General features: G+C 42.4%; 1 protein-coding gene across 1 annotated transcript in view; it reads left to right on the top strand.

Annotated features, from left to right (window-relative positions):
• The window catches only part of chrm2a (cholinergic receptor, muscarinic 2a), a 103,976-nt gene extending 92,547 nt beyond the window's left edge, over window positions 1-11,429 (top strand). Inside the window, exon 4 of the mRNA XM_088348546.1 lies at window positions 9,609-11,429. Coding sequence (XP_088204672.1) covers window positions 9,652-11,157 — 1,506 coding nt within the window. The 5' untranslated portion in view covers window positions 9,609-9,651 and the 3' untranslated portion in view covers window positions 11,158-11,429. The remainder of the gene's footprint in view (window positions 1-9,608) is intronic.
• Window positions 11,430-12,128: the final 699 nt, after the last annotated feature.

Raw genomic sequence — 12,128 nt, 5'->3', positions numbered from 1 at the left:
TACACCATGTTCCTTTCTTTGTTGTTTTGCTTTATTGGATCTGAAAATATATGATTATATATCATCAAGGTTTACGAATCTCTTACCTCAAAGATCGTTGGGGCACCACTTCATGTGCTGTGTCTTGGGCAAGTACAGCTTGGCAGCGCCCATCCCTCTCCAGGCTGTTTTTTGGTGTAGTCAAGTCAAGTGATGTTTAATAGTATAGCCTGTAATCTCAAGAAGTCTCAGACTACTATGACACCATCCCATACTCTAAAACCTACATTGAGGGCAAGGAAAACTCCAAAACATCAGCAAGGAAAATGAAGAAACTGAGAGAAGGTGCCGCAGATGTGGTAATTCCCCTTTCATGATGGCCAGGCTGAATGTTGCAAGGGCATCAACAGACAAGACAGACATCATCAACAGGAAATATAAGAAATAACGGAATGTCAAGTTGACAGCTTCCTGGGATCGACATCATTCATAAGCTATTGAATATAAATGTGTTTTAATCTTAGATTTAAACACTTGCACTGAGGTTGCAGATTGAATCTCAGAGGGCAGAGCATTCCACAACACCGGAACCCGAATGGAGGTCGCTCTCAAACCTGCAGATTTCTTCCTGGCTCCTGGGATCACTGTAGTCCAGCATTTTCAGAGTGAAGGCTCTGAGTAAAAACATAATGGAAAATTAAATCTGAAAGATATGAGGGAGCGTGTCTATGTTTGCTCCACCAGATAAAAGAGATTGCACTGGTTTCCATGGTTACCAGAAGCAGGAGTAGTCTCCCGATCTGACTCGGGGACAGCACCCTCGTCATCTGGTCCCTGTTGTTTTTCTATGTATATTGTCATTCCGTTCCTCAGAGATGGGCTGGACTTTTGCATTGGCAGGAGGCAGCATATGAAAATACTGATAGTAGATCCTAAATCACTGGGGGAAAACTATTTTGAAACTAGCAATAATATTGAGTATCACATCGCACAATACGCATACATCACTTGTGGCTTTGATTTATTTTGTTAAAAAACAAACTTTGTGACGATGATGGGTTGTCCTTTGTTTTTGTGATATATTAAATGATCAAAAGCTCTTTATCCACTTATAGAATTACAATATATTGTATATTATTTTTATTTGCAATATATTTAAACATTTAAATGAAGAAATAACCTGATGGACAAAAATGAAATGGTTCCTTCGAAAATAAAAACATAAATCATTTAAAATAGGTTACATCATTAAAAAATAATTTTAAAAAATGTTCCATTAAAAAACAGAAATAAATACATAAAATCTAAATAAATAAATGTGACTGTCCGTACATGATAAATTATGTGTAATAAAATGTAAGCAGTCTAAACACAGATTTCAATAGCTTAAACCAGGTGCGTCAAACATGCGGCGCGCGGGCCGAAACAGCTAAGGGATTCAATCCGGCCCGCGAGACAACGCTCAGAGAAGCGCAAGAGAAAAAGCTGCAAGTTGAAAAGCTAGGTGCCTCTCACAAATACGCTGTACTTGTATTTCTTTCTCTTTCTTTCTCTCTCTCTCTCTCCATCCCTCTCTCTCTCTTCTCCCTTTTTCTCTCACTCTCTGTCTCTCTTTCACTCTCTCTGTCTCCTTTTTTCTCTTTCTTTGTTCCTAGTTGACTCTCTCTGCGTGTCTTTTTACCTTACTCTTTTACCTGCTCTCTCTTCCTTTTTTTCCTTTTCTCTTTCTTGTCTCTCCTTCCCTCTCTCTCTTTCGATTTCTCTTTGGATTTCTTTCCTTCTCTCTCTTTCCCCCTCTCTCACTATTCCTTTTTTTTCTCTTTTGATCTTCACGTCCTCTCTCTCTCTCTCTCTCTCTCTCTCTCTCGCTCTCCCTCTTTTCTCTCTCTCTCTTTCTCCCTTTCTCTCTTTCTTTGTCCCACCCTCTCTGCTTTTCTCTTCCTCTCTTTCTCTTATTTCTTTCTCTCTTTTTTTTTCTTTCTCTCTAATATTCTAGTCCGGTCCCCGAGAGAATGTTCTATCGTGTGGCCCCCGAGTTAAAATTAGTTTGACACCCCTGGCCTAAACCATACAATGCATGTACTGTATTTGTGCAGATTGTTTTACTGTTCACATTAACTGGTTCCAGACAGCACATATTGGTGGACTGCAGTCATCACCTTTTTCTCGCATCCTTTGTTTCTGCTCCAGTGAACTAAAGGAAATGGATCCTCTGCTATGCTGGGAACCCCATCATAATGCGTCCACATAATTCGTGGTCTTATCATTGCTGTCCGTTATGATCATTTCCCAAGAAAGGCGTTAGGGCGAACCCTTGCTCGATTTCACGTTGCCTCCGGGAATCACCCGTTTCTCTGGCTTGCATGCATTCCAATGAGCTGGCTCATTATGGATAGAGCTGGCCGAGAACATGCGCAGGGCTATTGTGTTACTTCTGGGGTTTCAGATAAAGCATGTCCCGGACGGACGTTTTAAAGAATCCTTGCTGCTGTTGTTTTGCTTTCTATTACGGCACAAAAACAATGTTGCCTTCAGCGGTATGGTCATTATGATTATAAAGAAATTCGAGGTAGGGGATTTGCAAATAAAACAAACTCAAAAGAAACGTGTCCCAGCTCACAACTAGGTCCAGCACAAATAAGAGAATTGTTTGCTCTATTCGCAGCTCATAAATGAACATTGCCAAATGAAATATAGCTAAATAGTCAAGTTGAAAGCTAATCTACAAGCAACTGCACCTTCATTGCACTTAAGGATATTAAGAACATTCTTTTATGCCAACATTAAAAGACTAAATGACTGAGTCAATTTTTAACAGGTTATGCTTGTGCTTAATGCTTGTTCTTGAATAATAGAGTACCACCGCAAGGCTTCGCCAATGGGGGGGGCATTTGAAATTGGGACATATTTGATTTCTCACTGTCCTAGAATGAAGTGAATTGTACCTCCACTACATTAGGGTGCAGCAGTGCTCTCATTGGCAGTGTGAGCTCGGTGGTACACTTAGCAGAGAGAATAGGAATAGGAAGTGCAGACACAAAGTGTTGCAAACCTCCAGTAACCCCATGAAAAAGTATTTACCAAGAATTAAAAGACATATATGACAAATGTGTAAAAATAATAAAGCTTTCTGCCAGGTTAACATTATTAGCCCATTTTGATTAAAAATGATGTAAACATACTGACACTTTGTATTTACACAATCTGAATTTAAAAGACGCTCAGCAAAAATATTTGTCACATTACCATAACAAAAACACTTATAATAATAATGGTGGGGTAGGAGGTAGATTTTGCTGTTGTTGCCAATGTTATGCTAAAAGGCGCAGGCACTGGCCTGCAACTAAGAATTTAGCCAATTGCCCAACCTTGATGGAAAGTGTTATGTCATGGCGTTATTCAATTTATTACGGCGCTATTCTAAACGTTGCTGGTACCAATTTTCTGTGCCTATCTCAAGGTAGGGTGCAAAGTTTCTACAATGGAAATCAGGCAATGATTTGAGTTGTCCTGTTTGGACACTCAATGAGGAAAGTGGCAAGAAACTTTAGGGAGTCATGCATTCACATTTCCCGGCATTGGCTTGCCAAAAAAATGGCACTTTTCTACGGTTTAACAAGCTCCAGAATATTTTTCTTTTGACAGGCTGCTGTCAATCGAAAAATTCCTAATAGGGAAGTAGGCCTCCTCCACGTGTCCCTCGAATGCCTCGCAGTGCAATGCTTCGGCTGGCTGACTTGCACTCGCCCTCGATGGAAAGCTGGCGCTCATTAAGATAGCAGCCGATAGCGACAACAGAGAAAAGGCAGGCACAGTTGCGGCAGTGGCAGCGGCGGGTGGGGAGAGATAAAGTGGGTGCCTGTTGGATTTGTTCCACTTCATTGTTTCTGCTTTCGGCCAGCCATCCCCCACACGTCCTCCTGTGATTCACAGCAAAGCGATAAAAAAGAAAAGCAAACGTTGCCCTTGGACAGTTTGCGCTATTTACAGTTTGCCGTCTTAGCCGCGCAGGCCCATGGATGGGTACCGGCGAGGCAATGTATGCTTTCGCCATTGCGCAAGAGGCACCAGACGGTGACAGAGTGTCTGGTAGGACTTGAGACGTGCTGCCGTCAATCAGGAGAAGGCTACGCACGAGCGCAACAGCGTTATTAGAAATAAAGCCGACGGAATGTTAATTCTCGACCGAGGCCCGTCAAGTCAAGCTGGGTTGTGACAGCTCCCACTTAAACCACGTTCCTAAATCTCGCCTTTCGTTTTGCTTCCCTCCCCTTGCGAGAGATTAGCGAAGGGATAATGCAACACCTGTCAAGATTTTAATCCTCCACTTATGTCCACCGTACAGGGGATATACTTGACACTTTTGGAAAAAATTCATTTGGCGAACTTCAGCTTCTGAAATTATATTTTCGCTGATTCGTGATGTAACAATGGCTTACCTTAAAAGACTCTGCCTTGGAAACAAAGTACATAAGAGCCTAATGGTGCCAAACACGATTAATCACATTTCTTAGGCTTGAGCACTGTTCTGCAGCTGGTACAGAAATAGGGCCATAGTATGAGTACATTTTTGGAGGTTTAATCTAAAAATAAGTAGATAGTTGTAGATCCATCCATCCATTATTTGTCTTAGTCCCACCAAAGTTGCGGGGTGTTGGAGCACATCCCAGCTTTCTTTGGGCAGTGGGCTGGGGACACCCATAGCTGGTTGCCAGCCAGGCGTAGGGGAAAGTTGTAGATGTGTGTGTGTGTGTGTGTGTGTGTGTGTGTGTGTGTGTGTGTGTGTGTGTGTGTGTGTGTGTGTGTGTGTGTGTGTGTGTGTGTGTGTGTGTGTGTGTGTGTGTGTGTGTGTGTGTGTGTGTGTGTGTTTATGGGGGGGTGCTGCTATACTCATTGGGGAAAAATAGGCAAAAGTTTCGAAGGGGGAAAGAGGGACAAGGTTTTCAGCTTACTATTAGATTTGCGACCAGCAATGGTTTGCAGAGTGTGGTAAAACAGCCATTGTGAATTATGAATGCGCTTTTATCTCCTTGAAGGCAATCTTTACAAATATGTATTTTGAAAAAGATATTAACTGATATTTAACTATTTAAGATATTTAACTGAGATATTTGTATGTTTTCTTTCCGGGAACCTGACCCAGCTGGAAAAGTCAAGTGTCAGAGTCAAGCCTTTTTGTTGGAGGATTAAGTTTCATAACAGCAAACGGGATATGACCAATCTGCTATAACAACATCCAGTGTTTGGTTGACCCATCATAAAAACACTGATATCGACTTTCATTAAGTACATTGGCTTAGACCAGGGGTGTCCAAACTTTTCAAAAAGCGGGCCAGATTTATATATGTGAGGTCAGACTATTCATCCTGGTATTCTTTGAACTGTCTTTAATAAATGAACCCTCCGTGAAAGGTTTGCTTGTAGCATTTTCATTTAACTCATGGGGTCTTGTGAAAAAGCGCTACTGTGCCCTTAAAACAGATTTCAGTTGCTTTACCTTTTTACAGCGTTCTTTCCCAGTTAGCTTTTTGTATCCAGCATTTTTTGTCTGGCAGTGCCCCCTGATATTATATTCTTTGAAAACCGCCACAGTCTCTTGGCAAATTGGGCAGACTCAATTATTTTGTATTTCAGGGAAAAAGTACTCGAACTTTTAGTTAACCTGGAAGCGCTGGCCCTCAGTTTCCTTATATTTTATTTACAGTCGGCATTTTGGAAATGGGGTGGGCTAAAATTCTCACTAAAAGCCAAGGGCAATAAGCCAAAGGGATACTTCTATCATCTGGTGAAATAGTGATTTCTTTTTTTTGTGTAAATGCATTTCATACTGCGGGCAACATTACTTGCGGGCCACATATCATTAATTTTGTCACATAGGCCAGTAAAAATTTGATCACGCGCCGTGACTGTGCCCCAGACCGGACTTTGGCCTTAGTTGCATTCACAGATGTTTAAATTGAATCAGAATCTTTGCATTTGTGTTCCTGGAACTGCAGTTAAGGGAGGGAGAGCTGGTGGTCCTCAAGAAATGCCAAACCACCTGTGTTATTTGATCAAGCTAAAAGCACTTTCCAATGAGTTTCTGAATTTATATTGTAGGTCTAAGGACATTTGATTTTATGAGAATGTTCAATGCTGTCAGCCATCCATTTCAGGGGTTAATTGTGTATTTTTAAACAACAAAACTTGATAATGATCGGAAAGATTGATTGAAGGCGTTCATTTCATAGATTATTTTCAACTGTTTTTCTTTTTCTCTTTACCATATGGTTGATATGTAGAAAGAGAGAGAAATATTGAGTGCATCAACCAAGCCCATCCTCTCAACATCCCTGCTGTGCAGCCGAAATCACACCTTTCTCATTCCGGTCATGCTCGTCTGCAAATGGTAAATGAACGCCAGCCAAGCTCTTGATGGAGAGTGCCGCCGATGATGGAAATCCAAACGCTAGGGATGGGGGGGTGAGAGGGTCGCAGGTGCCCTCTGGGATTTATCTGGGATTTGCAGATGTAAAAGCGTGAACCAAGTACGTGGCCGAAGCAGCCAAGTAGGCCACTTTAAACACACAGCTGCCACAACTCACGCCAGACGCCCAAAGCGGACGTCACTCGCCACCTGTTTTGTATCGCATGCAAAATAAGCACTGACCCAGTCAAGCAGCTTCAAATTAAAAACGCAATACAGGCCTTGTCATTCACTGCTCTCGCTCTCTGTTCACCTGTGTAAAGCACAAAATGCAAGGGTTTTTTTGGGTTGGGGTCGGTTAAAGATGGCTGTGAAAGGGCGAGCTTGGCCTTTTGTGCTATCAAAAGAGCATAAGCAATTTTCAGCTCCGGTGAGCAAACTGCAGATTGGAACAGGAAACAATACAGAAAGCTCATTCATTCACATGGAGGCGTCCTTCAGGATAATTCCTGAGACAAAAGAAGCCATTTAGGCACCGGCATGAGGTATGTCGATCTGAAAGGAAGCTGGCACTTGCATTATGTTCATCAGTCAAAGTGTGCGATCACTGGCGTCGGCGTTCTGATGAGGTTGGGGCAGATGCGCGGCAGGGGAGCTCAATGATTGATGGCTTGGCTGAGATAAATCGCCGACGAATCTCCCCTGGCGACCGTTCACTCAGCATGCTGGAGAGGGAGGGTAAAAAAAAACTTTCCTTTTGGCCACCCCAAGGTGAGATGGTGCAGCGTGTCAAAGAAAGGGGAAGGAGTGTCCAAGGCGATGCCAGAGGGATTTGTTTGGACTCCTGTGAAAGAGTACGTGTTGTCTGGTGCATCGATTCTTAGGTGGAGGACAAAGAGTGGCCACATTGGGGATTGCACTGTGTCCATCAACGCTGTGACTCTAATCCACCAGGCGGGAAACAAGTGTGTCCCGTTTGTATTGTCGCGCTTTGCTGGCGTACATTGGCGGTGTTAAACATTTTATGGAGATTATGCCAGCTTAGCTCCATGCCCCAATGCCACCATTGGGGATTTCTGGCACTGCAGATAAGTGAATGCTCACCACTGTGCACTCAATGTAGCACAAACATTTACGTCATCTATTGTACTAATTAGGACCAGTGTTTTTTTACAGGGTGTGCAAACATTTAGTATGTTTTGAAAATACAACCCCTGAAGGCAGTTAATTTAAGCAACAGGTTATCTGGGTGGTGTATTGACACAAAAACAAAACACTAATGATTCCTGAATAGACAAAGGAAGTTTTCCTCTTTCGTTACAAGCAGACATATTAGTTTGTGAATTACCTGCAAATTATAACCACCAAACAAACAAAAGGTAGCCAATACATAATCAAGTTTGTCACAAAACTCATCCCAGCTCTCTGCATACATTGAGCCACTCCATTATGGAATCCTCAAAATACCCATAAAAAGAAAGTCTGTCCAAGGTCATCCCTAAGGATTCCTCCTTGTTGGACTTACCCAAGAACAGAAAAGGCGTCAGAAAACTTTCTGATAAAGCTTAATCCGACTATTATTGGTGCAAAGAATGCCTTTTTTTTACTTTTGACTTTGAGTCCGACTAGGATGACAAAGCTTCTTACACAACTTCTAGACGATTACCTTAAAATTTGGACTATAGAGTGCAACTGATTATAAGCCGCACCCAGTAAATTTTTAAAGGAAAAAAACGTTTTGAACATACATGGGCCCCAACTGACTGTAGGACGCATGTGCCCACATTGAAACATTAGATATTTCTTAGGAAACAGTTTTTAAAATATACAGTACCTTAACCCGTTAACGTTCTGACGGCCCGCCAGTGGGCCGACGGACTTTTGATACGTGTCTGTATGTCATGCCACATATCATAGCTTAAACTCTTGGGATTCAAGATATGCTAACAATTTCAAAATATATTCGTCAGAAAAACATCACGATCAGTCTGAAACAAGAAACCTGAAAAATATTATGCCGGCGTAACTCACCATTACGTCCCCTGGCCGTCTTCAACTTTTTTGTATGTAAAATGGCTTTGTTACATCAATTACATCCCATAGAATTCAACCTTGTAAAAGATTTACTCCAGCGCACAATAATGCAAACAGACAAATAGAAACCTACCTGAAACATTTCTGCTTTGTTGGACGTTGCTTCATATAGTCCATTCGTTTCCCCACATTACTCCCATTTACAGATAAACAGACTCGTAAAATTATTCCAAAATATGGTAGTTAGCCCTCCCCTTTCGATTGACACATTTTCCATGATGAGGGTCTGTTCATAATACTTTTATTCATGTTCAAAGCTCGAAGTTACATTAAATTTGTGTCTTCTCAAAACATATATTCCACTTGTCTCACTTCTACCTTAACAGTTCGGGCGCTATTGGCGCCTGTTAGAAAAAAATGCATGAATTAGCCGCATCATTGCATAAGCCACAGTGTTGAAAGATTTGCAAAAAAAAGTTGTGGCTTTTTATCCAAATTTTACGGTTACCATTTAAACCCTTTTTTGAATAATTTTGGACATTTTGTTTTAAAGATAAATGAGGGTAGGAAGGTAGACGGACCAGTAAATAAAAATATTTGCCCTTACACGTCTTTGTGTTCACCACTACAAACTGATACAGAGTCGAATCGGGCTGTCAATCTGTCGCTCCATTCTAACCTCACTTATGAACAAGATTAAATTCCTCATTATAGGACAGGATGCAGTTTAATTTTTGAACATAATTATTTTAGCGTATTCCCAAAGTCTCAGTCGTTGTGGCGCTTGTTGACAAGTCTTACATAGGCCTTAAGGACATTGCTTTTGGAGTGGTAGACAGCTGAGGTGATATATTCTCTCCCTTTTGATTTAAAAGGGTCCAGATGTAGAGTTTGGAACTAAATATTGTTTCTTTTTTTCTTTTTTCAAAAATGGTCCAATTATTTACTACCGAACCAATGTCATATTTCTGTCTTGAGATCTAAAGGTACTTTGAAAGCACAATTTAGTAATACAACATGAAAATGAAAATCACTGTCTCAACAATTGTCAGCTCAAGGGTTATCAAACAAATGTTTAGGTCCCATGTCGGCTTTGTAGAATATTAATATGCTAAAATGACAGCACTTTTCATTTCAAAGGGTTTAAATCTCTTTTTAATCAAAAATTCTCTTTTGTGTTCATCTAAAGGTTCCGTGTGACTAGGAGGTGTCAAGCAGCAGGAGCGGATGCCATGGATGCACTGAATTTCAGCAACTGGAATGCCTCTGAGGGCAATGATACTGATGTAACAGAGGAGCGCGAGGGCGCCTACAAGACAGTGGAGGTGGTGTTCATTGTACTGGTGGCCGGCTCACTCAGTCTGGTCACAGTGATTGGAAACATCCTGGTCATGCTCTCCATAAAGGTCAACAGGAACCTGCAGACTGTCAACAACTACTTCCTCTTCAGCCTTGCGTGCGCAGATCTCATTATCGGACTATGTTCAATGAACTTATACACCGTCTATATCGTCATTGGATACTGGCCTCTGGGCCCAGTGGTGTGCGATTTGTGGCTGGCCTTGGACTACGTGGTCAGCAACGCGTCTGTCATGAATTTGCTCATCATAAGCTTCGACAGGTACTTCTGCGTCACTAAGCCACTCAGCTACCCTGTCAAAAGAACCACCAAAATGGCAGGCATGATGATCGCTGCCGCCTGGGTCCTGTCCTTTATCCTCTGGGCACCGGCCATTCTCTTTTGGCAGTTCATCGTGGGTGGGCGGACAGTGCCGGAAAAAGAGTGCTACATTCAGTTCTTCTCAAACGCAGCCGTCACTTTTGGCACCGCCATCGCTGCCTTTTACTTGCCTGTAATCATCATGATTCAGCTCTACTGGCAGATTTCCAGGGCGAGCAAGAGCCGAGTCAAAAAGGAGAATCGCAAGCCATCAGGAGGTAACGCAGAGCCTTTGTCGCCTGCCAAGCGCAAGAGCAAACCTAACAACAACAACCTACCGGCCGAAAACACGGCAGCCTCCCACAGTCGTGACACAGAGGACGGCGGCAGCCAGCACGACGGTAGAATGCAGAATGGCAAAGCCCCTTCCTCTACCACTGCCGATGGCGAAACAGAGGCCGAGGACACCGCGAGAGAGATCTGCGCTGCCGGCGAGGAGAAGGAGAGCTCCAATGACTCTAGTTCTGGCAGCGCGGCCGCATCTAACATGAAGGATGAGGAGATTCCAACTTCAGCTGCCAATTCTGCCCCAGAACTTGGCTCTGGCAGACCGCTACCCCGCCTGCGCACCAAGGCCGGGGTCTCCAAGCTGACCTGTATCAAGATCAAGGCAAATTCACCTAAAGGTGACTGCTACACGCCATCCAATGCTACGGTGGAAATTGTGCCTGCTTCCGAGCGACAGAACCACGTGGCCCGCAAAATTGTGAAGATGACCAAGCAGCCACCCATCAAGAAGAAGAAAGCGGCCCCATCGCGGGAAAAGAAGGTGACGCGCACCATCATGGCCATCCTGGTGGCCTTTGTGGCCACGTGGACACCATACAACGTAATGGTGCTGATCAACACCTTTTGTTCGAGCTGCGTCCCCAACACAGTGTGGACACTGGGCTACTGGCTGTGCTACATCAATAGCACAATCAACCCCGCCTGTTATGCTTTGTGCAATGTCACTTTCAAAAAGACATTCAAGCACCTACTGCTCTGCCAGTACAAGAACATTCGCTCTGCTAGATAGACATTTCCAAGAGTGTGGGATTGCGGATGTTTTGTGTGAATGACAGTTCACCCTACCATTTCCATCACATTAATACATAGGGTAATCCTCACTGACTTTGCACAGATTCAAAATTGGAAAACACATTAGTTCTATGTAATAGCACCAGAAGTTAAGAAAAAAAAATTCCAAAACAGTTCGTAAAAAGTAATTTATTTTTCTACCATCACAAAGAATATGGAAACACTTGTGTGTTATTATGTTCAACAAAATAAAAAATGAATAATTGAAAACTTGTAGTACAGATTCAGGCACTGTTGTCATAGATGATTATTTAGAAAACAGCTAATTCGTAAAATAACAATCCATGAAACGTCCTAAGACTGGTCGTGGTAAATGCACAGTGAATTATATTATATTTTAAACGTATCTGGCAAAATTCCTTCCAAAGGACTAATAATCAAAGTTTAGTTCTTACTCTGTCCTGTTACTAAAGGGGTGTGAAATGTAAGAAAATTAGAGAATGAAGTACTTTTGACACAAATTCAATATAGAAAAATGCAAATTCATAAGAGCTGCCACTCACTTTTGCAGTTAAAGCAACTAACACTAGCTGATAGTTTTAGTAAAATTACCGAAAAATAAAAATCATCAAGATTGTGACAACTTGGGAAAAAAACGTGTGACATTATGTGAAATGATCTGCATTTTTATAGCACTTTTCAAGTCAAGACTTGCGCTTTACAGGTGTGCTTCACATTTCCCAATAGCGGCCGTGCAGCCATGTAAGGCACTAACCTGCTTATTGGGGGCATTAGGGGTTCAGTGTCTTATCCAAGGACACTTCGACATGTAACACGGAGGAGCCGGGATTCGGACTACGATCTCTTGATCCCAAGACGAGTGCTCTACCTCCTGGGCCACTGCCGCCCCATATATATATGTTTTCCATATAGCCCCACCTCCACTCTGCCACCAAATATTCTGGGGAA

Source organism: Urocampus carinirostris, chromosome 11, assembly GCF_059441175.1.
Source record: "Urocampus carinirostris isolate Australia breed hairy pipefish chromosome 11, RoL_Ucar_1.0, whole genome shotgun sequence".
Taxonomy (NCBI): domain Eukaryota; kingdom Metazoa; phylum Chordata; class Actinopteri; order Syngnathiformes; family Syngnathidae; genus Urocampus; species Urocampus carinirostris.
Note: the sequence above shows the minus strand (reverse complement) of the source record. Positions and strands in the feature narration are given on the sequence as shown.